This window comes from Schistocerca cancellata, chromosome 1 (genome assembly GCF_023864275.1).
Source record: "Schistocerca cancellata isolate TAMUIC-IGC-003103 chromosome 1, iqSchCanc2.1, whole genome shotgun sequence".
NCBI lineage: Eukaryota > Metazoa > Arthropoda > Insecta > Orthoptera > Acrididae > Schistocerca > Schistocerca cancellata.
This window is the reverse complement of record NC_064626.1, coordinates 706,243,782-706,270,577: the sequence shown is the minus strand read 5'-3', so window position 1 is coordinate 706,270,577 and position 26,796 is coordinate 706,243,782. Positions and strand designations below refer to the sequence as shown.

The 26,796-nt window shown below is 44.9% G+C and overlaps 1 protein-coding gene across 1 annotated transcript in view; it reads left to right on the top strand.

Moving 5' to 3' along the window:
• The window catches only part of LOC126184735 (CUB and sushi domain-containing protein 3), a 556,957-nt gene that overhangs the window by 395,082 nt on the left and 135,079 nt on the right, over window positions 1-26,796 (top strand). The window contains exon 4 of the mRNA XM_049927276.1: window positions 20,067-20,276. Coding sequence (XP_049783233.1) covers window positions 20,067-20,276 — 210 coding nt within the window. The remainder of the gene's footprint in view (window positions 1-20,066; window positions 20,277-26,796) is intronic.

Sequence of the window (26,796 nt, the reverse complement as noted above, 5' to 3'; positions counted from 1 at the left end):
CTTTCAATGTAACCATCCCGGCATTTGCCGGAAGCGATTTAGGGAAACCATGGAAAACCATACAATTAGTGTCAGTTGTTCTCATAGCGTAGATGATATCGCACGCGACTGGTCAGTCTTTGGCTGGCGTTCCATCCTTGCTACCATTCCCCGTCCAATTTCTGTATGGTTCTCTTGCTCGATTTTTAGGAAACAAAAAGGACAGGTTTGGCGACACCGTCTCTCGCGGGATGCTTGAATTTACGCGCTCAACGGCCCGCTTGGCTAATTCCATTTTAAACTGGGGAAACGACGAAACGTATGAAACTTTTGCTTCTTAATTATTTCTCAGCACAACCTACTCTGAAACACACTTACAAGTTTTCCAGACCGTTTATAGCCACCCTGTATATCTGCAACAGACGTCAGCGGGGCAGGAAAAAACTGCATTGTTCCAACATTCGACACATGACAGAAGAACCTTACTCAGCACTCGGATGTTCTCTAAATTAATAATTGGGAGAAGTTTGGTTCAGAATTCCGGCATACCTTAATTATATTTCACGCAATCGATGTGAATAACATCAAAAGGAATGAAAATTAGCGTTTAACATCCCGCGGCGATTAGGACACCGAAAGCAGATCATAAGCTCGGACTGGAAAACATTGGGAAGGAATCAGCTGCCTCGTTTGAAAGGAACCAACCACAATCCGCCTTAGGTATTTAGGGAAACCACAGAAAACCTAAACCTGGGCGGTCGGGCTGGGATTTGAGTCACATTCTGCTTAAATGCAAGTCCACTGTCTTGACCACTGCGTCATCTCGATGAGAACGACATCAGCGAAACCGTGGTTGTGGCTTCACTGCTGTGACAAGACGTCAGCGCAATTCCGAAGATTTATTTAAAGTACACGAAACGAGAACAATAATTTGGAAGGAGTTTTCTTTGATAACCACACTTCTGTGCTGTCATTCTGTTCAAAGTATTGTACAGTTTTCTTCGTCCGATCTGCGGACTGGGTGGATGAACCTGAAGCTCAACGTCTAATCCCGAGCACAGCACGACTTGAGACTTTTAAGTGCAAAAGATTCCTTTACTCCAGTTCACACCCAAAGATTATAGGGTAATCCACACTCTCTTTGTCAGCTACAAAATAAATTTCTGGGTTTCCATGGATGATTCTACTATTAAATTCCCTTATTTGAGAAAACTGCAACAGCATCAAAAAATTTGTCAAACATAGGAGACATTGAATGTATGGAGTTCCACATGAACTACTGGAACTGCATACGATGCCGCATACCTTGGGGAATAGAAGAGTTTTTCTTTTGTTCCACGAGAGATTACCACATCTCGAGGACAGGAAGGGGTCCCATTTTAGGTAGAACGAGTGCCGTTGGTGGACTTCCCTCACTCTGGAATGTAATATAATGGCACTCTGCTAAGATGGGGAGAAATGGTGCTACAGCAAGGCACTTACAACAGATGTGGCCGAAAAAAAAAAACTGGCCAGGTGCGAGTATGACTGGCGCTCTGATGGTTCCTTAGAAACTTAATTATATGTACTGATCGTGCATCCATCCAGGGAACCAAGAATCCTTAAGAGTTTTGCCTGTAATCTACATTGATACTGGCAAGATACCGATCGTGGGAATTCCAAGACTTTCGAGAGTGTTTCAAGTTTTAAATCGGATAACAAACAACAACAAAAATATATTTCTCTCGAGTTATGTAATTACAAATTAACCTTTTTTCTATTGTTTTCTTTACTTATACTGTTAAACCTTGATTCTTGCCAAATTTCGTGATTCTAGGCCAACGGTGGTATCCTACAGGTATTGATGAGTGAATTTTAGAGTATCAAAATATGTGACATTAATGAGGGACCTTTTGATTGCATTGACTTAGATGCTTAAATTTTTTACATAGTCAGGGGACCGTAAACCTTAGTACGTAACATAAATTTTAACCTAATACGTCTACCCGTTCATGAGGAAAGGGGTTTTTAACAGTCGGGCAGACAGTAGACTGAGAACAAAGTGATCCTATAAGTGAAAAAAGTACCACTACAGCCGTATCTTGAGAATGTCTTTATTCTATCACATGACAAGTTTTGGCGGCACATTACCGCCATCCTGAGGTTCCATCACTGCCAAAAGAGTATTTGATTTTCTTGGCGCATTTACTGTGGAATCCTTGTTGATAGCACACGTGAGCTAGCTTTCGTATGGAATCTATACTCGACATGTATATGGTATCGAGTACAGACTCTTGATAAAAGCTAGCCCACCCTGTATGCTAGTAACAAGGATCCCATAGTTATTGCGCCAAGGAAATCAAATACTCTTTTGGCAGCGGTGTGTTCTGAGGCTGGTGGTAATGTGCGCCGGAACTATTCGGGTGACAGAATAAAGACATTCTCAAGACACACATGTAGCGGTTCTTTTTCTCATATATGTCATCAGCTGAAGTCCCTCGTCCATGAAATAACATAGACATCCATAAATTGATCCTATAAGGTTTCCGTTTTTACCCATTGAGGTCTGGAACCTTAAAAAACTGTAACAGACGTAAACCTGATAACGGGTCAAGATAAAGTGTCTTTGCCAAGGGATGACAGACGCGTCATCTGATTGTGAGTTCCTCAAATGAGCAGCATAGTTTGGTCTCACGTATTGGTCCAATGGCGAATTGGCCCAATGGCGAAGCGCTTCTACAAAGTGCGTTGTGTTTCCCACTCTTCACCAGCGACTCCTGTTTTGTGAGATGCTTGAATGCATTCCTTTGCTGAGGGTACTACAGATTAACACTCAAAAACGCCTACAGTCAGTATCTGACTCCACTGCAGTTTCATTGATGCAGAAGTTGGCAACAGATTGTTCTCGCTTAAGCTTGGACTGCAGTGACCACCAGATGCACTTCACACATTCCAAAGCTGAACTCCCTCTCCTTTGTTATACCAGACGATTACTGGTATAGTAGACCGATAATTGCTGGGTATCACTGGCGACGTTAGCCGCAAATAACAGGTAATCTTAAGAGGGAGGCAGAACTTCTATAATTATACTATCTGACAAATCCGTCATTGCGAGTGTATTCGTTTTGGCAACCTTCTATTAGAACGTACCGTTTCTGTAGGCTGGGCTCAACTGCTTCGCGTGTCTACAACGCGTTTTTGTAAACGCCTCTGTGATAATAACACCTCTTCATAGTTCTACAGACGGCCATCGTTTTCGCCCATAGCTGTTTGCACATTGCAGTTGAAAGCTATCAAAAGCGCTTCCGGGTGTCTGGGATTTCCTTGAATTGACATGACTGTAGGAGTGTATTAGTGGTAAAAAATAAATGTATTAAAACCTCATGCATAAGACGGCATTTTTTCACTCATTTCAGTATTTATGACATCATATCTCTTGAACTGTGGATCATACTACGATATATTTTTGCATGTTCATTCAGCGCCATATATGGGTACTGTCTGCGAAATATGTTGCGAATAGAGTTATTAGCAAAGAAGTAATAAATTTAAATTTTGTGCACGATACGGCGTTCTTCAAGTATCTCAATGTTTATGGTGACTTATATGATGACATAATTTCGTCGGTTCATTCAGTGGCATATGTGGATACTGTCTGCACAATGTGTTGCGAATAGTGTTAGCAGTGTAGAAGTAATAAATTAAAACATCTTGCATAATACGGTAGTTTTTCGCATATCTCAATGTTTATGAAGTGATTTATCCTGAACCAGGTGGCTCGTTATTATGGCCACAGCGAGTGTTGCTCGCCTGACAGTAGGGGATATGCGTACCACGTTTGGTTGAAACCGGTCCAGTGGCTTAGGAGGAGATGTGGAACGCACACACACACACACACACACACACACACACACACACATGTATGGTTTTGGTTTCTGCAAGTTACCACACGTTTTGAGGGAGAGGGTCCCAGTTTGTGTACCGGTACCACTATCGTCCCTTCTTATCACATCAAAGGGAAGAACGACTGCCTGTACACCCCTCCTTGTTCTCAAATTTTTCGATCATGTTCTCTCATTAAAGTTCATACCTTGGAGGAGCCAATACTGACAAAACTCTACCATCTGGTGAGAAAAATGTATGAGACAGGCGAAATAACCTCAGACTTCAAGAAGAATATAATAATTCCAATCCCAAAGAAAGCAGGTGTCGACAGATGTGAAAATTAACGAACTATCAGTTTAATAAGTCACGGCTGCAAAATACTAACGAGAATTCTTTACAGACGAATGGAAAAACTGGTAGAAGCCGACCTCGGGGAAGATCAGTTTGGATTCCGCAGAAATATTGGAACACGTGGGGCAATACTGACCCAACGACTTATCTTATAAAATAGATTAAGGAAAGGCAAACCTACATTTCTAGCATTTGTAGACTTAGAGAAAGCTTTTGACAATGTTAACTGGAATACTCTCTTTCAAATTCTGAAGGTGGTAGGGGTAACATACAGGGAGCGAAAGGCTATTTACAATTTGTACAGAAACCAGATGGCAGTTATAAGACTCGAGGGGCATGAAAGGGAAGCAGTGGTTGGGAAGGGAGTGAGACAGGGTTGTAGCCTCCCCCCGATGTTGTTCAAATGGTTCAAATGGCTCTGAGCACTATGGGATTTAACATCTGTGGTCATCAGTCCCCTAGAACTTAGAACTACTTAAACCTAACTAACCTAAGGACATCACACACATCCATGCCCGAGGCAGGATTCGAACCTGCGACCGTAGCAGCCGCGCGGTTCCGGACTGCGCGCCTAGAACCGTTAGACCACCGCGGCCGGCCCGATGTTGTTCAATCTGTATATTGAGCAAAAATTCGGAGTAGGCATTAAAATCCATGGAGAAGAAATTAAAACTTTGAGGTTCGCCGATGACATTGTAATTCAGTCAGAGACAGCAAAGGACTCGGAAGAGCAGTTGAACGGAATGGTCAGTGTCTTGAAAGGAGGATATAAGATGAATATCAACACAAGCAAAACGAGGATAATGGAATGTAATCGAATTAAGTCGGGTGATGCTGAGGGAATTAGATTAGGAAATGAGACACTTAAAGTAGTAAATGAGTTTTTCAATTTGGGGAGCAAAATAACTGATGATGGTCGAAGTAGAGAGGATATAAAACGTAGACTGGCAATAGCAAGGAAAGCGTTTCTGAAGAAAAGAAATTTGTTAACATCGAGTACAGGTTTAAGTGTTAGGAAGTCGTTTCTGAAAGTATTTGTATGGAATGTAGCCATGTATGGAAGTGAAGCATGGACGATCAATAGTTTGGACAAGAAGAGAATAGAATCTTTCGAAATGTGGTGCTACAGAAGAATGCTGAAGATTAGATGGGTAGATCACATAACTAATGAGGTGGTATTGAATAGAATTGGGGAGAAGAGGAGGTTGTGGCACAACTTAACTAGAAGAAGGGATCGGTTGGTAGGACATGTTCTGAGGCATCAAGGGATCACAAATTTATTATTGGAGGGCAGCGTGGAGGGGAAAAAATCGTAGAGGGAGACCAAGCGATGAATCCACTAAGCAGATGATTCAGAAGGATGTAGGCTGCAGTAGGTACTGGGAGATGAAGAAGCTTGCACAGGATAGAGTAGCATGGAGAGCTGTATTAAACCAGTCTCAGAACTAAATACAACAACAGCATTTCTGATGCACTGATAAATTAAACTCGCGACGAGCTGCACAGTATTTTTATGAATATTTTCTGACCAACCTGGCAAGTGTCTCAAACCAATAGGCAATACTAAGGAAGCGTTAATTGCCTGCACGACGTGATGAATCGTGGCGAATCAAGTATCTTGCGGCACTTGCTTTGCATGGACAATGTTCAAACTGCCGTTGCAAAAGTACTGCACGATTTAAGTGAAAATTACACTTACTGCTGGGGACCATTTGTGTATCTTTGCTATCTCGTGAGCAGCATCGACCATTCCTGTATAAAACTATTATCAGTAAATAAAAATAGAATCCATTTCTCGACACCAAGGAAGAAATAATTGGCTGAGTCCTAACAAAAAAAAAGCAGCACCTTGTACAAAAGAATCAACGCGTCCGCGTGAGATGACATTAGGCGTCTGGTGTTTGGAGCTGCTGTCATATATTACGAATATCCGCCTGTTAACTTTATCACTAAGCATGACAGCTTTTTTTAAAGAAGGAAACTGAATCATTCATAACCTTTTTTCCTCCAGGTCAAAGTCAGTTTGATCAGTCACTTCTTGGAATGATGAACGCAAGACCGTTTGCCCCCATTTGATTCGTAATGGCCGGCCGCGATGGTCTAGCGGTTCTAGGCGCTGCAGTCCGGTACCGCGGGACTGCTACGGTTGCAGGTTCGAATCCTGCCTCGGGCATGGATGTGTGTGATGTCCTTAGGTTAGTTAGGTTTAAGTAGTTCTAAGTTCTAGGGGACTGATTACCTAAGATGTTAAGTCCCATAGTGCTCAGAGCCATTTGAACCATTTTTGATTCGTAATGGCCGAAAGTGTGCGACAAACGGCGAAACAGACTGATAGTGGATGACTATGCTACTGTAGTGAAAGTAGGTGAACCTTCACCGACAGATGGTTAGAAAATGTGCATCTCATTCCAGGGAACCCGTATTTTTTTCTCGTTTAGCGTACAAGCACATTGAGTCTGGGATCGTAACACATACAGCGAAGACCGAGAAAGTGCAGGAGATTCCGAGACAGAACCGGTACTCTTTTTTCCAGAACATACTGTGCTGTAGTTAGAAAGCTGTTATTCAGAAAAACATCTCACCACCTCTCAAACACATTGCGTGGTGTGACTGTCAAGAAGATATGTGAAAAGTAGAGAAGCATTTAGATGATGCATATTGTGTCTCAGGGGGAAATACCAGTATTCCAGGAAAAGGCAAAAATGACCATTTGCGGCAAAAATGTTCATATTGACATATATACTACCACAAATTATTTCCTAAATACGCTGAAGTGACAAAAATCACGGGAATCCTTCTAATACCGTGACGGACCTCCTTTTGCCCGGCATAGTGCAGCAGCCCGACGTGACACCAACTCAAAAAGTCGTTTGGACTTTCCTCCAGAAATAATGAGCCATGCTTCCTCCAAGTCCGTCCACAATTGCGAAAGGGTTGCCGGTGCAGGATTTTGTGCACGAACTGACCTATCGATTATACCCCATAGATGTTAGATGGGATTCGTGTCGGGCGATCTGAGTGGCCATATCATTTGTTCGAATTGTTCTGCAAACCAATTGCGAAGAATTGTGGTCCGTCGACCTGGTGCATGGTTCTTTGGGTACATGAAGTCCGTGAATGGATGCAAATTGTCTCCAAGTAGCTGGACATAGCTATTTACAGGCAGTGATCAGTTCAGTTGCACTAGAAGACCCAGTCAATTCCATATAAACACATCCAACACCATAATGGAGCCACCACCATCTTACCAGTGCGTTGATGACAACTTGGCTCCATGGCTTCGTGTGATTGTGCCACACTGGAACCATACCATCAGCTCTTACCATCTGAATTCGGGACTCAACTGGCCAGGTCACGGTTTACCAGCGTCTAAGGACCAACCGATAAGGCCACGAGCCCAGGAGAGGTGCTGCTGGCGGTGTCGCGCTGTTAGTAAAGGCACTCGCGTCGCTCGTCTGCTGCCACAGCCCTTTAACGCCACATTTCGCCGCACTGTCCTAACGGATACGTTCGTCGAATGTCCCACATCGATTTCTGCGGTTATATCAGGCAATGTTGCTTGTCTTTTAGCACTGATTACTTTACGCAAAAGTCGCTGCTCCCGGTCGTTACGAGAAGGCCGTCGGCCACTGCGTTGTGCTTGGTGAAAGGTAACGCCTGAAATTAGGTATTCTCGGCACACTCTTGACAATGTGGATCTCGGAATATTAACTTCCCAAACAATTTACGAAATGGAATTTCCGATGAGTCTAGCTCCAACTACCATTCCGCCTTAAAAGTCTGTTAATTCCCGTCGTACACTCATAGTCACGTCGGACACCTTTTCACAGAATCACCTGAGTACAAATGACAGTTCCGTCAATGCACTGCCCTTTTATACTTTATCCACGCGATACCACCAACATCTATATATATGAATATTGATATCCCATGACTTTTATCACATTAGCGTAGAACCTATTCGTGGAGATTAGTTTCATCATTAATAGTTGGCCGTCTCTACGAGACAAAACACAAATACTTATGATTTTGTTGGTACATGTGTTATTTTTAGCAACTGGAGGAAATTCTGTTGATCACAGGGAGTGAAAGGTACTTTCAGCGTTATGGCATACAAATAAGACAACATTTCAGTCACGTTGCAGTAACTGGTGGGCTTGGTGTCATAGCACTATTGTTTGGATCCAAGATTTGCATACCTACTATGATTAGGTTTTTGTACACGAGACAGAAAACAGACAGAAGTTACCGAATAAAGCTTGGTCACATCAGGGCTTCATAAAGGAACTCTGACATGTACAAAGACAATCAACGCAACGTTTCCTTCTGAGAGCAACAACACGCGCTGAAATTGGGCTTTTTAAAAATTTGTTGTGCAATATTTATAACTATTTCCAAACATATGGAAATTCATTCTGAGCTGCCGAAAGTGTACGATAAATCATTGTATATATTTGTGAATTGTTCAAAATACATTATCAACTTTTGTTCATTTGTAAACTGTCAGGTCGCAGGTTCGAATCCTGCCTCGGGCATGTATGTGTGTGATGTCCTTAGGTTATTTAGGTTTAAGTAGTTTAAGCCTAGGGGACTGATGACCTCAGATGTTAAGTCCCATAGTGCTTAGAGCCATTTGAACCATTTTGTAAACTGTCAAATAAATCATTTATGCATGAAAATATACTTCAAATCAAACCATTTAACAGTGGTGACCTATATGTGTTTCTCTGAGGAACCGTTCAGAATGTATCTTGTGTCTTTAAATGATCATTTACATCTAATATTGACCTCGTAACTTCGGACACTCTGTAGTCGGCGTTATCCGTCTCGAAATTCTGTCTTGGAATTAAGATTAACAAATGGTTCAAATGGCTCTGAGCACTATGGGACTTAACTGCTGTGGTGATCAGTCCCCTAGAACTTAGAACTACGTAAACCTAACTAACCTAAGGACATCACACACATCCATGCCCGAGGCAGGATTCGAACCTGCGACCGTAGCGGTTGCGAGATTCCAGACTGTAGCGCCTAGAACCGCTTGACCACTCCGGCCGGCTGCATCAGGATCCACTACAAGTAGTATGACAGGTGGGAGGAGAGAAAACTGAGAAAACTTGGATATCATGGTCGAGCGTCTGCTCATAAGCCACACATCTTGCCGGTAAATGCCAAACGACGCCGCGCTTGGTGTAATTATCGTAAACATTGCGCGATTGAGCAGTGAAAAAACGTTGTGTGGAGTGCCGAATCACGCTACACAATGTGGCGATCCGATGGCATAGTGTGGGTATGGCAAATGCCTGGTAAACGTCATCAGCCACCGTGTGTAGTGCCAACAGTAAAATTCGGAGGTGGTGGTGTTATAGTGTGGTCATGTTTTTCATGGAGTGGGCTTGCACCCCTTGTTGTTTTGCGTGGCACTATCACAGCACAGGCCTACACTGATGTTTTAAGCACCTTCTTGCTTCCCACTGTTGAAGAACAATCCGGGAGTGGCGATTGCATCTTCAAACACGATCGAGCACCTGTTCATAAAGCACGGCCTGTGGCGGAGTTGTTACGCGACAATAACATTTCTGTAATGGACTAGCCTGCACAGAATCCTGACCTGGATCCAATAGAACACCTTTGGGATGTTTGGAACGCAGACATCGATACCTCTCCTCAGTGCAGCACTCCCTGAAGAATGGGATGCCATTCCCCAAGAAACCTTGCAGCACCTGAGTGAAAGTATGCCTCCGAGAGTGGAAACTGTCATCAAGGCTAAGGGTGGACCAACACCATATTGAATTCCAGCATTACCGATGGAGGGTGCCACGAACTTGTAAGTCATTTACAGCCAGGATTCCGGATTCTTTTGATCACACAGTGTATGTACTTTCAATCCAGAGGTCCTACTCAATCCTCAATATCTGATGTGACATAAAATTCACTTGTGTTCATGACCAATAGTAGTCGACGTTAAAAACCTCAAGAATAACTAGACTCTCAAAATACAAAAATGATTCAGCCTTATTAAAACCTATGTTAATCGTACCTAAGTACGATCTGTAAAACCGTATCGCAGGAAGTATATTCTCGAATATGTTATCCCATTGCATTTCTTACTCGTCGCAGATTTTGTCTCATGACAGCTCCATTATTTGCTGAATACTCTGCTTTCAGTGGTTAGTAAGTATGTCCCCACCTAGTTTTTGCCAGAGAAGGGGTCATGCTCCAAGCAAGTTGTAAGTAGGTGCCACCCGTCGAAACCCGTTTTTCGCGTGTGCGAACGTACGCAGGAAACCAGTCCATAAGCCCCGTCAGTGCTACGGTAACAGAAGTTATGCATCCCACGCTCGGCTGCAGCCACAGTTGCCCTACATTATACAAATAAACTACCCGTCAAGTATTTTTCAGGTTTAGCCAGCAGCACCGCACGCCAAACTACCGAGGATCCTTGCTACAAACGAAATTACACTGACCCTCTATGCCAGCTGCGTAGCAACAGCAATAGAAATTGTTAATCCTGTTGTGTAGTTGAATTTCAACAAAATCAACATGAAACTCAACCTCTCCGTTCTCAGTGACTGGACATTTTAACTTCATGTAGATTTATAGTATGTTTTTGGGTTTCTATCCAAATTGGTGTCTTTATTTTTGTGCTCAATACTCATTTTCACGACTGACCTAGACGTCTTCTTCAAGTGCTGCGAGGGAAGCCCAGCCAAACTCTGAGGTTTTGTAGTGTGTATTAATCTACCTGGTGTTGATTTCTAAGGCACTATGTCTTCATCTACAGGAACGTAGCACCATGGTCGATGTACTACACTATGGAAAGTATAGTCTAATAACGCCCCCCCCCCCCCCTACCCCCACCTCAGCAATCTGTAGCTTGGTTCCTGTAAGATTGCAGACAGTCTTATACTCTTTTCGAAGAAAAGTAGTTTGAGAGTTGCCTTTGTTCTCCATGACAAAATATTTCACAGCTTGCGTCCCCAGTTTCCAGCACTGTGGAAGCAACACTATAAACTGTGCGACTTATTAGTGACTGGTTGCAGTCGAGGCAGCTACTGCGGTAAGGCAGCTCTCGCAGCGCCTGCAGAAGACGACTAGGTCATTCATAGAACGCTCAGCGCCAAAATGAAGTCACCAGCTTAGCTGGAAAACTGAAAAACATACTACTAGATTTAAGCTTTTGTTTTTCGTGGAAATAGGCTCTACCTTCTCGTACTGACATGTGGCAGCTACAGTTTGGCGGAAGACCGCATCAGAAACGGCTACGAACTTGCTGGTGAATCGGGTTTCTTAGACGAAAGTATGCTTATTTACAATAGCGTTTTGTTTTGAGGTGTAGTCTTTGCTGTTGTTCAACCAGTCTTTACAGGTACTAAACAAAAGCAAACGGAACACACATAGAGGACGATCTATATGTATGTATAAGAAGCTGGCTGCTATACAATCTACGACATCGTTGCTATACTATCTACGACATCGTTGCGTTAAGACAGATCATCAGCCAAGAAGGTGTGTTGCTAGTAACGTAAGTACAGCGTTGAAACGTGTTTCAACCGAAATAATTACACGTCCACAATGTGGTGTCGTCCGAAGAGCGAGCTGCCAAAGCAAGCTTGGTACCTCGCCACACAACCACAATAAAAGACAGCCGCTGCAAGTCCTATCGGCGAATAAGCAACACCGGCATAGACTCTCTGCAGACGTTTTGCTACGCCACCGCAACGGCTCGTCCAGTTACGGTCGAGCACAGTACCACTCAGCCCAGCCTGCAGTCATCGACAAAACGACGGCATCGTCTTCTAGTGGGCCAGCTGTGTGAGCAGTTTATTAGGCAGAAGTCAACGTGAGAGCTGCTGTAAAATTGACCCTGAGTGAGAGATTTGTTTTTTGTCTGTATCAAGATATACACTCCTGGAAATTGAAATAAGAACACCGTGAATTCATTGTCCCAGGAAGGGGAAACTTTATTGACACATTCCTGGGGTCAGATACATCACATGATCACACTGACAGAACCACAGGCACATAGACACAGGCAACAGAGCATGCACAATGTCGGCACTAGTACAGTGTATATCCACCTTTCGCAGCAATGCAGGCTGCTATTCTCCCATGGAGACGATCGTAGAGATGCTGGATGTAGTCCTGTGGAACGGCTTGCCATGCCATTTCCACCTGGCGCCTCAGTTGGACCAGCGTTCGTGCTGGACGTGCAGACCGCGTGAGACGACGCTTCATCCAGTCCCAAACATGCTCAATGGGGGACAGATCCGGAGATCTTGCTGGCCAGGGTAGTTGACTTACACCTTCTAGAGCACGTTGGGTGGCACGGGATACATGCGGACGTGCATTGTCCTGTTGGAACAGCAAGTTCCCTTGCCGGTCTAGGAATGGTAGAACGATGGGTTCGATGACGGTTTGGATGTACCGTGCACTATTCAGTGTCCCCTCGACGATCACCAGTGGTGTACGGCCAGTGTAGGAGATCGCTCCCCACACCATGATACCGGGTGTTGGCCCTGTGTGCCTCGGTCGTATGCAGTCCTGATTGTGGCGCTCACCTGCACGCCGCCAAACACGCATACGACCATCATTGGCACCAAGGCAGAAGCGACTCTCATCGCTGAAGACGACACGTCTCCATTCGTCCCTCCATTCACGCCTGTCGCGACACCACTGGAGGCGGGCTGCACGATGTTGGGGCGTGAGCGGAAGACGGCCTAACGGTGTGCGGGACCGTAGCCCAGCTTCATGGAGACGGTTGCGAATGGTCCTCGCCGATACCCCAGGAGCAACAGTGTCCCTAATTTGCTGGGAAGTGGCGGTGCGGTCCCCTACGGCACTGCGTAGGATCCTACGGTCTTGGCGTGCATCCGTGCGTCGCTGCGGTCGGGTTCCGGGTGGACGGGCACGTGCACCTTCCGCCGACCACTGGCGACAACATCGATGTACTGTGGAGACCTCACGCCCCACGTGTTGAGCAATTCGGCGGTACGTCCACCCGGCCTCCCGCATGCCCACTATACGCCCTCGCTCAAAGTCCGTCAACTGCACATACGGTTCACGTCCACGCTGTCGCGGCATGCTACCAGTGTTAAAGACTGCGATGGAGCTCCGTATGCCACGGCAAACTGGCTGACACTGACGGCGGCGGTGCACAAATGCTGCGCAGCTAGCGCCATTCGACGGCCAACACCGCGGTTCCTGGTGTGTCCGCTGTGCCGTGCGTGTGATCATTGCTTGTACAGCCCTCTCGCAGTGTCCGGAGCAAGTATGGTGGGTCTGACACACCGGTGTCAATGTGTTCTTTTTTCCATTTCCAGTAGTGTACATTAATATTCTGAGACAGTTGTAAATAGTAGTGACATGTCCGTTGAAATGGACTGTACAAACTTAAGTAATTCATCTTATATATGTTCCAATAAAGTGAACTAATATTTAATGTGTTATAGTATCCACTCGGTCTCCTGGCGGAGAAAACCAAAGAACCCACCGTCGTACTGGCGAGTGTACTTACATTCGTCCGGTGCAACAGACATAAAGTACTCCCTGTTGTGTGATGACTAGCAGTTTGCTGGTTTTTTATTCAGTAAATAATAAGGCGCTTCTGAACACGTAATCAGATAGTGTGTCTGGAATGGATGCTAATACAGCGAAGTGTATCTAACTCCGCTAAGCCTGGAAGATTTTGTTCGTCTTTTAATAGAAGGCGTCAAGTATCGTCATCGAGGATCGTATTACGAACTGTTCGTACCGACATAGGCGACATTGGAATCGCTTTCGATTGCGGCAGTGTTCGCATCTCTACCGTACAGCCTGGTTCAAGAAACCTGCATCTGGGTTTTTCACCAGTACGTATAATCTGGTACCTCCTGTTAGATAACGTGTACGTGCACGAGAGGTTACAAATTATCCTGCTTTCATTCTTCCTTTCCTTCCTTCAGTAGTGCCCTGATTTCTCATGACAGATATACGCCGGCCGGGGTGGCCGAGCGGTTCTAGGTGCTACAGTCTGGAAACGCGCGACCGCTACTAATGACCTCAGATGTTTAGTCCCATAGTGCTCAGAACCATTTGAACCAAGTTTGAACCTCGCTGTTTAGTCCCCCTCCTCAAATCAACCAAACAACCAATCAAACCGGCCATGAACTGCTGATGGCAATGATTGCACATCGATGCCAACCAGCTTTCGAGCGAACTTAAAGGAGGAAGTTCTGTGTAAGGAACATTAGTATAATACTTCGCAAAAGGCTATTGCTTTCAGCTGTACATGAAACAGCAAGTTTTTAGTAGCCTAAGCAACACCGGTACTGGACGGTATTTGACTGTAAGCGCGTAGTGGGGTCCGGTGTGTTGAGATCTTGTCTGCTTCAGAATTGTACAAGACGTTTAGTGCACCGACGGCCAAATGAAGCGTTTAACCCGCGGTGTGTGTTGGATGTTCTTTAGGAAGGGAATGGTTCTGTGATTTTTTTTTTGGTGGGGCGGGGGGGGGGGAGGGGGGCGGGGGGTCGTACGATGAGTCGGGATCACACGTTCAGTTTACGATGAATATGAACGAGGATCTATTTGAACGCGAACTGTTACCCGCAACTGCGCTCGAATATCAGTAGTTTTGTTATGATCAGTGATGGTGAGTAACTAAGCTGTTGTACGTGCAGTAATCTCAGCTGCCCTCACTTATCTGTCTGTAAGCATAGGTAATGATGTGCGACTCCTTTCGCCTTTCTTTCCGTGATCCGATTTTGAAGAACTAAAGCCTTTACGGTGCCCCATGCTATTCTTTCTGTGATCAAGTTACCTGTGAAAACGCCATAATAATTCGTCTAGTAGTTTTGGAGAAGCGTGTTCAAACAGACAGACACGTCAGTTTTCCACGTTTATTATTAGCAAAGATAGAAGATTTTCGGCGAACAGTTGTTGCCCCTTCCTTCTTAATTGTCATGATGGTATGCTGCGAACACTCTCGTCCTCCAACATCGCCTTGTCAGAATGGCTAGACGCAGGCGTTCCTGGTTTGACGAACACTCAGGCGTTCTGTAGCACCTCGACTGGACAGCAAAAGCGCCGGAGCTTAGTCACACAGAAAATGTCTGCGACTATCAGGAAATGGGGGAAACGTGGCATTCAACATTCCTGAAGTTTGGTGGCTGTACAGAATCAGCGAATGTCTTCAGCTGGATATGACATACCAGAAAAAAACTTGTGGACTATTTTCCTCTCCGAATTTATGTCAGCAAAAGGCTAGAGGGAGCGTTACACGGTATTAACTTAATGTCTCCTGAGGGTGATTTTTTTTTTATGGTGTGGTTATCAAAACCTGCGTGTGTAGCGGAGGGAGCTGACACACGTTTGTGTATTGGCACTCGACTCGACGGTAAACCGGTTCTTATCCCGGCGGTGGAAAATTTTCGCTGCCAGCATTTGGCCGGCAATGAGACGAGAGCTGCAGGCGCAAAGCACCCGATCTCTAGTCTTTGCGCCAATGTCCTGAATTAAATTCCAAACGTCTCCCCAGTCTCTCAGAAAGTGACGGCGCTTGACACTGTTGTAGGTGAGCGTCCTTCGCATGTAGACGTTAAGCTCGGCGCTCCCCTTAGTGGTATTCGAGAGCAGTAGGCTGCATGCCGGCCCGGGTTCCACCCTCCCCTTTCCTTCGTCCGTAACAATACAAACCGTGTACTACGCCGTACGACCACTCATCACAGTCATCCACGCGACACAGGCAGACACCTCACACTTGATGACAAGCCCGAGGAAGGCAACGGCAAACCGCCTACTCTAGGACCTAACCTAGAACGGCAAAGCGGGATTCCTGCACCTACCCGCTGCGCTCATTCGCTGAGTATGTGATTTCTTTGACTTTGTGCTTACGAAGAGATTCTTTGGTATGATGACGTATGCGTACAAACATTAATCTTTATACATAAAACTACACTCCTGGAAATGGAAAAAAGAACACATTGACACCGGTGTGTCAGACCCACCATACTTGCTCCGGACACTGCGAGAGGGCTGTACAAGCAATGATCACACGCACGGCACAGCGGACACACCAGGAACCGCGGTGTTGGCCGTCGAATGGCGCTAGCTGCGCAGCATTTGTGCACCGCCGCCGTCCGTGTCAGCCAGTTTGCCGTGGCATACGGAGCTCCATCGCAGTCTTTAACACTGGTAGCATGCCGCGACAGCGTGGACGTGAACCGTATGTGCAGTTGACGGACTTTGAGCGAGGGCGTATAGTGGGCATGCGGGAGGCCGGGTGGACGTACCGCCGAATTGCTCAACACGTGGGGCGTGAGGTCTCCACAGTACATCGATGTTGTCGCCAGTGGTCGGCGGAAGGTGCACGTGCCCGTCGACCTGGGACCGGACCGCAGCTACGCACGGATGCACGCCAAGACCGTAGGATCCTACGCAGTGCCGTAGGGGACCGCACCGCCACTTCCCAGCAAATTAGGGAGACTGTTGCTCCCGGGGTATCGGCGAGGACCATTCGCAACCGTCTCCATGAAGCTGGGCTACGGTCCCGCACACCGTTAGGCCGTCTTCCGCTCACGCCCCAACATCGCGCAGCCCGCCTCCAGTGGTGTCGCGACAGGCGCGAATGGAGGGACGAATGGAGACGTGTCGTCTTCAGCGATGAGAGTCGCTTCTGCCTTGGTGCCAATGATGGTCGTATGCGTGTTTGGCGCCGTGCAGGTGAGCGCCACAATCAGGACTGCATACGACCGAGGCACACAGGGCCAACACCCGGCATCATGGTGTGGGGAGCGATCTCCTACACTGGCCGTACACCACTGGTGATCGTCGAGGGGACACTGAATAGTGCACGGTACATCCAAACCGTCATATCGTTCTACCATTCCTAGACCGGCAAGGGAACTTGCTGTTCCAACAGGACAATGCACGTCCGCATGTATCCCGTGCCACCCAACGTGCTCTAGAAGATGTAAGTCAACTACCCTGGCCAGCAAGATCTCCGGATCTGTCCCCCATTGAGCATGTTTGGGACTGGATGAAGCGTCGTCTCACGCGGTCTGCACGTCCAGCACGAACGCTGGTCCAACTGAGGCGCCAGGTGGAAATGGCATGGCAAGCCGTTCCACAGGACTACATCCAGCACCTCTACGATCGTCTCCGTGGGAGAATAGCAGCCTGCATTGCTGCGAAAGGTGGATATACACTGTACTAGTGCCGACATTGTGCATGCTCTGTTGCCTGTGTCTATGTGCCTGTGGTTCTGTCAGTGTGATCATGTGATGTATCTGACCCCAGGAATGTGTCAATAAAGTTTCCCCTTCCTGGGACAATGAATTCACGGTGTTCTTATTTCAATTTCCAGGAGTGTATTATACATATTCTCGGGTATTAATGAACCGCTGCAGCTGTATTTAGTCCTTTATTTTTAATTCACTACCGGGTTCGTGGTAGGACCGTCAATATTTTTAAAAACATCGGGAATCCCACATACCGATATTTTAAAATTATAGTTACGGGTTCTCGATTTATCGAGAAATAGTATGGATAAATCGACGGAAAGATGTCGACATACCCGCCTATAACAATATCGGCCGCAAATGGTAAATATACTGTCGCTTTTAGAGCTGCGTATTTAAGTTATTGGTTTATTACTTGATATTCTGTGCATCAACGAGCTAGCAGTCTCCCTATACCCTTTAGAGCAGGAACTGAAAGGAAAGCGATGCACATTCACGTTTGACGATAACCACTGGTGATTGCGTGTTAAGTGGCACAATAAAAGGCGCCCGAAGGGGTCCGTCGTTCGGTTTAGTCACATATCCGATTTTTCCAGAACACTTCAACTCGACTCCCCAATTTTTTTCATTTCTGCAAACGCCAGCGAACTAGCAGCTGTAGTGTCCAAACTGCGTGCTGAAGTTAAACGTTGCAGTTTCTGTTGGTAGCGCCGAGGGCCGATTACGTCAGCGTTTCCCCTCATACGTCTCCGCCCACAGCAGAGAACAATCTTGGCATTTAGATTCTTGTTCATCATTTTCTACAACTGGTTTTGAAAAATTCCGATGAGAAGAAATACCACTTAGTTGCGTTAAAAATTGTTTTTTAACGAAATTAGTGTGCTATTTCTTCACATTGGAAATCTTGTTATTCCATTCACACTGCAAACCCCCGCAATCTCACTTCTTCTTTGAGCCACCTATACTTCCTTCACACCGTCAAAGAAAAAGACTGGACGTGATGCAAGCTCAAAAAGTAGTAAGACTCTCTCACACAGTGAAAACAGAATTATGTTCTCGAGGTATGAATTAAAAAAACGCCTTAAATCACTATTTTTCGTGCTTTATTCAGTACACGATGCATTTCGGACCCTGTGGGTCCATCTTCAGCTGTAATTCGTCTTAATACGTGATTCATTTGTTCTCTTGAATTAGATGAAATGCATATTCCTGTCACGAAAAGGTTTGATGTTAGGATACGAACTTCGTAAGTCAGACGCGAAAAATATGTGTGAAGTAGTGGAAAATATGAATAGATAAAACCTACCACATAATCCACGAAAACCGTTTTTAACGTTTTAGTAACAGTACAGGTTTCTTCCTCCATCGTTTTCAAGCATATCACTTCATTCAAGAGGCACATTAGATGGACCCACAGGGTTCGAATGCATCGTGTCCTGAATAAAAGACGAAAAATTGTGACTGAAGGCGTTTTTTAATTCATACCTCGGGAGTCTATTCAGTACAGTCACGTTTGAAGCTGCAAAATATCGATAAAATTAAATAGAATTATGTTCTATCACAAAATGGCTCTGTGCACTTGACCACAGATGTTAAGTCCCATAGTGCTCAGAGCCATTTGAACCATTTTGAACTATTTATCGCCCATGTTTCACTTCCATACATGGCTACACTCCATACAAATACTTTCAGAAACGACTTCCTGATACTTAAATCTATACTCGATGTTAACAAATTTCTCTTCTTCAGAAACGCTTTCCTTGCCATTGCCAGTCTACATTTTATATCCTCTCTACTTCGACCATCATCATTTATTTTGCTCCCCAAATAACAAAACTCCTTTACTACTTTCAGTGTCTCATTTCCTAATCTAATTCCCGCAGCATCACCCGACTTAATTCGACTACATTCCATTATCCTCGTTTTACTTTTGATGATGTTCGTCTTATATCCTCCTTTCAAGACACTGTCCATTCCGTTCAACTGCTCTTCCGAGTCCTTTGCTGTCTCTGACAGAATTGCAATGTCATCGGCGAACCTCAGAGTTTTAATTTCTTCTCCATGGATTTTAATACCTACTCCGAATTTTTCTTTTGTTTCGTTTACTGCTTGCTCAATACACAGATTGAATAACATCGGGGAGAGGCTACAACCCTGTCTCACTCCCTTCCCAACCACTGCTTCCCTTTCATGCCCCTCGACTCTTACAACTGCCATCTGGTTTCTTTACAAATTGTAAATAGCCTTTCGCTCCCTGTATTTTACCCCTGCCACTTTTAGAATTTGATAGAGAGTATTCCAGTCAACATTGTCAAAAGCTTTCTCTAAGTCTACAAATGCTAGAAACGTAGATTAAGGAAAGGCAAACCTACGTTTCTAGCATTTGTAGACTTAGAGAAAGCGAACATCTGCACAAGAATAAATTAAGAAGGACTAACGACGCTGGAAGCTCCACTGATTTAATTATTTCTAAAATTAAGGTTTTTTTAAATAAGCTACAAAAACGTTTACATAAGAATATTACGCACCTATATGAAGTGTTTCACTAGTTGGTTGTTTGTGTTGAACCACCGTCTATCCTGCAGCGTACGTATGTTTCACGCCGCTAGCAGCAAAGTGTTTAGCTAACAGCGATTTTGTTGTCGTGTTGCGCAGGAACCAACATCGCGCTGCGGAGGCCGGCGAACCAGTCGACGACGGTGCGCGGCGGCGCGGCGGGCAACGGCAACGACGGCGAGGCGACGACGGTGCACGACGGCCGGCGCTGCACCGAGACCATGAAGGAGGCGTCGCCCTGGTGGAGCGTCGACCTGCTGCGGCCCTACGCCGTCGGCGTGGTGCGCGTCACGACGCGCGGCTGCTGCGGTCAGTACCCCGCAAGCGACTCGCACAATGCAGGCTTTCACGGCTGGTGACTTTAGTTATATATATTGGCAATTAGGCCGTATTCTCAGGCATGTTTCTGTACCTAACGTGTCGCGTCCGAGAGCTGCTGTCATCCTCAGCACAAGAAATACTTCATTAGATAAATTTCAAACCCAAATAAACTCAGAGAGCCTTACCGATTACACGTAATGATCCAATGAAAGGGTCATGACGTCATACAAACGTCGCCAAAAATCGTGGAGTCGCTCCAGCATTAGTTAAGGAGACTCTACAGCAGAAGAGTTGATGTTAGAATAAGATTTTCACTCTGCAGCGGAGTGTGCGCTGATATGAAACTTCCTTGGAGATTAAAACTGTGTGCTGGACCGAGACTCGAACTCGGGACCTTTGCCTTTCGCGGGCAAGTGCTCTGCCAACTGAGCTACCATAGTAGGAATCACGGCCCGTCCTCACAGCTCTACTTCCGCCATTACCTCCAAACTTCACAGAAATCTGCCAGGAAGTTTCATGTCAGCGCAGACTCCGCTGCATTCTGGAGACATCCCCCAGGCTGTGGCTACGCCATGTTTCCGCAGTATCCTTTCTTCCAGGAGTGCTAGTTCTGCATGGTTTGCAGGAGAGCTTCTGCGAAGTTTGGAAGGTAGGAGACGAGGTACTGGCGGAAATAAAGGAGTGCGGACTGGCCGTGAGTCGCCGGTCGAAGTGGCCGAGCGTTTCTAGGCGCTACAGTCTGGAACCGCGCGGCCGCTACGTTCGCAGGTTCGAATCCTGCCTCGGGCATGGATGTGTGTGATGTCCTTAGGTTAGTTCGGTTTAAGTAGTTCTAAGTTCTAGGGGACTGATGACCACAGTAGTTAAGTCCCATAGTGCTCAGAGCCATTTGAACAGGGCGTGAGTCGTACTTGGGTAGCTTCAGTTCGTAGCGCACTTGCCCGCGAAAGGCAAAGGTCCCTAGTTCGAGTCTCGGTCCAGCACACAGTTTTAATCTCCCAGGAAGTTTCAGAGTTGATTCTGTATGTCATATTAATTGCCAAGCTCCACAACCTGTCATTCCTCTTTACTGTTAAAGTTCTTTCTGTTCTTTTTCGGATTCTATGGCATCTCTATACGTTCTAGCATAGTAAAGATTGGAGTTTCATAAAACTAAAATACTAGAGACTCGAATTTTGTGGTTCCTTGACATCAGGGCGTAATGCGCTTACAACTAATCTCAGCAAGGATTTTCAACGAAGGTTAGGCCTGCTTTATACGAAAGGCTTTCTTGTCTCTTTCTTGTTCTTTGACTTTTCCCACCAGAGGTTAGTCGTTTTTCTTTCCAGCAGGCTCGTTTACTCCAATAGACAGCTGCTAACCACTTCCCACCCATTGTTCGATCAATATAAAATTTCCATGACAAAGTTTAGTTGTCCCGGGGGCTCACATTAACAGTTTCTTACGCCACCTGTCATTGCTCATTCTTTTAACGTCCCAAGACCACTGAAGACTTTTAATCTCGAGTCTTCTCATTGTGCATCGTATCACTTCTATTTTTCCCATACTTTAGATGTTTTGACTTTATCTTTATGGATGAGCTATAGATATCTTCTCATAAAATCTAATTTTAAAAAATTAACCATAAAATCTAATTTTTTGCCACTGCCTTGTTTTCCACGGCAATGATATGCCGAACTCTAGGACCATAGAACCTTGATACCAAATTACCTGGAAAGCAGGTTGGCAGTTGTAGCTGTGGGCTTGCGCCCCATTCCGTTTAAAAAGTTTCAGTTTGCAAAAAACCGACCAGTATAAGCTGGAACTTTTTTTTTGCCTAAATCGACTTTTGGTTACGGGTGTGCGTCACACACGCCAGTATGTAAATCAGCGAGAGGGTCGGTGACGTCAGTACTCAGTTGATCGTCAAGTTTAAAGTTGCGTGTACAGAAAGGGGGAACGGTAACCTCGCCTCGTATTATCGGTAGTCATCAAGTTCTCGACAACATCACTAATTTTTTAGTTACACATTTAGTGCTTTTGCGCCCTCTTAATCTTCAGTTTATTGTCTGTTTTGTTTTCGCGAAGCATTGCAGAGATTGCACGAGGTCTTGATATTTTGTCAACGAGCATTATCTCAGAAGAGAAACAACTCGTTTTTACAATACCCAAACAAAGAAAGAGCGTAATTAAGAATGTAAATAGCTGAAAAATGGTTTTTAATCAAACTTTTTCTCAACAGCGAAAACTCAGCTCTATTAAAGGAGAAAAATAGTTCTGAATTTTGACACTTATAAAGAAAAGAAGACAAAAAATTCAACGTAAAAGGGGTCTATTTACTCCCTTCTGAATATCGTTTGATCTGTTTGTACGCGTATGATTCCTAGAGCACAATAAATTTTGATGGGTTGACTCGTTCTGTGTGCTGTGGAAAGTCTACCATAGACTTCCGTCAAGGGCATTAAATATCAATTTTTCTTTGCTCATTAATAATCTCCACTATCATTGCTAGTTCCTTAATACTGTTAGTATACTCCGACTTTCGTTAGAATGATGGTTCCTCATAATCTCTCGTCCACCGTTCAGTACTGTTACAACAAACTTAATTTGTAAGGGTGCGTGTAAAAATGAAACAGCGCTCGCGACAGACGAGTCTCAAGAAAGGAATAATACGCTAGTGACTTACTCTCACTGTTTACCGAATCACAAAGTACTTACTGTCTCTGGCTGCGCAGGTTGAATGCCTTTCACTATCCCTGCATTTGCTAACTAATGGTTTATCATTGGACTAACGTTTCGTGTTTGTCCTCTCTTCCGTTAGAGCACTTTTGATAATATTCTTATCCTAATTTCGCTACGAGAGGCTCACTGTCCTAGCAGGCCCGCCCATCGAATGCTCCCACTCTGTGTATCTGGTTGCCCAGATTTGCAATAAACCTGTTTTCTGATTGCTGCGACGTTTCGTAAAACTTCTTAGCAGTCGGTTTAAACTTGTCTCGTGTGAGTAGTATGCCGTTAATTGTACGCAACTCCCGAGTCGGGAAATTGCATGGAAGATGCATGAAGAATCGAATTACTATGCCATGCAGTCCTTGTAGCGAACGTATGTGACTCTCTGCTTCTCCCACAACATACCAGCGTAATCTAGCACAGACAAGATCAGTGGCAAATACAGCATGAAACTGCAGTGTGAGCGCAGAGTGGATTGAAGATTTAATAAGGGATAAAGCGCCCGTAGAAGACTCACTTGTCACGAAATGTGGATAGACACAAAAAAGTCACTATTATGACAAAGGTTTAGAGGGTCTAAAAACTGGAAAGGTGCGCTGACTTGTTGTTGTTGTTCTGATTTTCACTCAGAAGACTGATTTGCGGAAGTTCTCCAAGCTAGTCTATCCTGTGCCAGCCTCTTCGTCACGATGCATGTATTGCAATCAACACTGACGGAAAAAAATCACAACACCAAAAAATAATTAATAAAGAGTAATGAAACTTAGGGGATAAATTTATCTAGGTAACATATTTAAGTGATTAACGTTACAAGATATCACAGGTTAATGTAAGTGCGAGGTAAGCCATTGCAAATGTGAAATGCTGGTTCATTAATAAACGTTGTAAAAGCCAGAATGTTGAATACAAGCATGGATATGCGCACGCACCGTGTTGTATAGGTACTGCATGTCACTTTGTGCGACAGAATTCCGTGCCCGTTCCACTTGGTCGGTCAATATAGGGGCGGTTAATGCTCTTTAACTATGACTCTGGAGTTATCGTCCGATGATGTCCCTTATGTGCTAGATTGGAGACAGATCTGATGATCGAGTAGACCAAGGCAACATATCAACATTCTATAGAGCATGTTGGGTTACAACAGCGGTATGTGGGCTAGCGTTATTCTGTTGGAAAACACCTCCTGGAATGCTTTTCATTAATGATAACACAACAGGTCGAATCACCACGCTGTCGTACAACTTTGCAGTCAGGGTGCGTGGGATAACTAAAAAAATGTCTCTGAGCACTATCAGACTTAACATCTGAGGCCATCAGTCCCCTAGAATTTAGAACTACTTAAACCTAAGGACATCACATACATCCATGCCCGAGGCAGGATTCGAACCTGCGACCGTAGCAGCAGCGCAGTTCCAGACTGAAGCGCCAAGAACCTCTCGGCCACACCGGCCGGCGGGATAACCAAGAGAGTGCTCCTGTTGTCATGCGGACTCGTACCCCAGACTATAATTCCAGGTGTACTTCCAGCGAGTCTAGAACGCAGACGGGTTGGTTACAGGCCCTCAAATGGCCTTCTTCTAACCAACACACGGCCACCACTGGCATCAAGACAGAACCAACTTTCATCATAAAACACTAAAGACCTCCACTCTGCCCTCCAATGAGTTCTCGTTTGGCACCACTGAAGTGGCAAATAGCGGTGGTCCGGGATCAGAGGAATGCACGCTACAGGGTGTCTGGCTCGTAGCTGTACTTGAAGTAACCGATTTGTGACAGTTTGTTGTGTCACTGTGGTGCCAACTGCTGCTCAAATTGTTGCTGCAGATGCTACGACGCAACGACGCGCCAAAACCATACGCCGAACACGATGTCTTCTCTCTCGGTAGTGCCACGTGGCCGTCCAGAGCCCGGTCTTCTTGCAACCGTACATTCTCGTGAGCACCGCTGCCAGTAATCGTGCACAGTGACTAGATTCCTGTCAAGTCATTCTGCAATATTGCACAAGGAACATCCAGCTTCTCGTAGCCCTGTTACAGGACCTCGATCAAACTGAAAGAGGTGTTGATAAAGGCACCTTAAAGGCATCCTTGACTAACATCAGTTCACCACGTCCAACCTCAACGGTATCTAACGCTCAGGACCGTTGCAGCGTGTATTTGAAGCCAACCTGATTTGCATTCTCATAGCGGTGTTACCAACAACATTCTTATTCGACTGGCGTGAAATTTGAATAGACATCATTTTTCAGATGTAGAAACACGCCTACCAACTTTCGTTTATGTTGCACAATTCCTTCTTGGTGTTGAGATTTTTTTTCCGTCAGTGTACATACTCTTGAATTTGCTTACTGTAGTCAAGCCTTGGTGTACCCCTACAATTTGCATCCTCCATATTCTCCTCCATCGCTAAATTAGCTATTCCTCCATGTCTTAGGGCATCAATCATGCCTTAATTTAATCAAGTTACGCATAAATATCTTTCTATCTTACATGATACAGTATCCCTTATCTACCCATTTAATCTTCAGCATTCGTATATAGTACCACATTTCAAAACACTCAGTTCTCTTCTTGTGTGGACTGTTTATCGTCCACGTGTCACTTCCGTACAAGGTGTCAATCCAGACAAAAACTTTCATAACAGACTTCCTGACGCATAAAATTATGTCTATTTTTAAAAATATTTCTGTTTATTCTGTTGTAGTTAGTCTGTATTTCATGTAGTATTCACTTCTATCGTCGTCAGTTATTTTACTCCTTTCACTGTATCATTTTCTAATCTAATCTCCACCCCCCCCCCCCCCAGCATTACCTGACTTCATTAGACTATATTCCACAACAGTTGTTTACTTTTGTTGATGTTCCTCTTCGGCGACTAACATCATGTGAAAGTACGCCGGATCATTTGTAATACGGCAGTGAGAACAAGGTGGCACATAATGCACAGTTTCAGAGGAATTCTAACACACAGAGAGCGACAAGAGGTCTAATACGTAATACGGAAAGGCAGCGACCACTTTGTGCAGCAGTATATCAAATGCAGCGACCTTTGCATTCGCAATAATGTCACTTTGTCAGAGAGTAGACGACGCTCGCTAGCAGGGACGGACTGACATATTAAGTATATTCTAACTTTTAAATTGATATAAAATGCTCTTCAGCAGCTGAAATTGGTCAAGAAATTATTACGATCGGTTTTTGTCACTAAATATGGCGTACAGCTTCATCAGATTGTTCAAAGCGAACGAGTCTGGGATAAAATCCTTCCCTGTCACTGCCGAGAGATCTACTGCCGTCAAATGACAGCCACCGTCCTTATCTCATAGAGGGCATCACATTCGTAAACTTTCTCAAGAAATGAAATTTATCTATAAATGGTTTTCAGCAAGTTACACTCCGCAAAGGTACTGTAGTCTGTTGTACGCCTGCTGCTTGTAACTTTTGCGTCTGGTAGTGATGGTCTTTAAGTGGAACAAGGTTTCTTTAACCCTGATTGCTCGCTAAGAAAAAGAGCGGGAAGATTACAGCTCAGTGTCCCAGCGACGAGATCATCAGAGAGGAAACGTGTCCTCGGATTACAAAAGAATAGTGAATGAAATTGACCATGTACTTTCAAATGCCTCATTTTGCTATTTGCCTTATGCGATTAAGGGAAACAAGAGATGAGACTTACGTAAGAGGAATCGAGAATGGTGGTTACCGATCGGAAACCAAGGAGAAGAAATATAGAGGAAATATATCGTCAACTAGATCGAAACAACGTCTATGTAACGAATACGAAATTTGCAGCCACTTTTTAA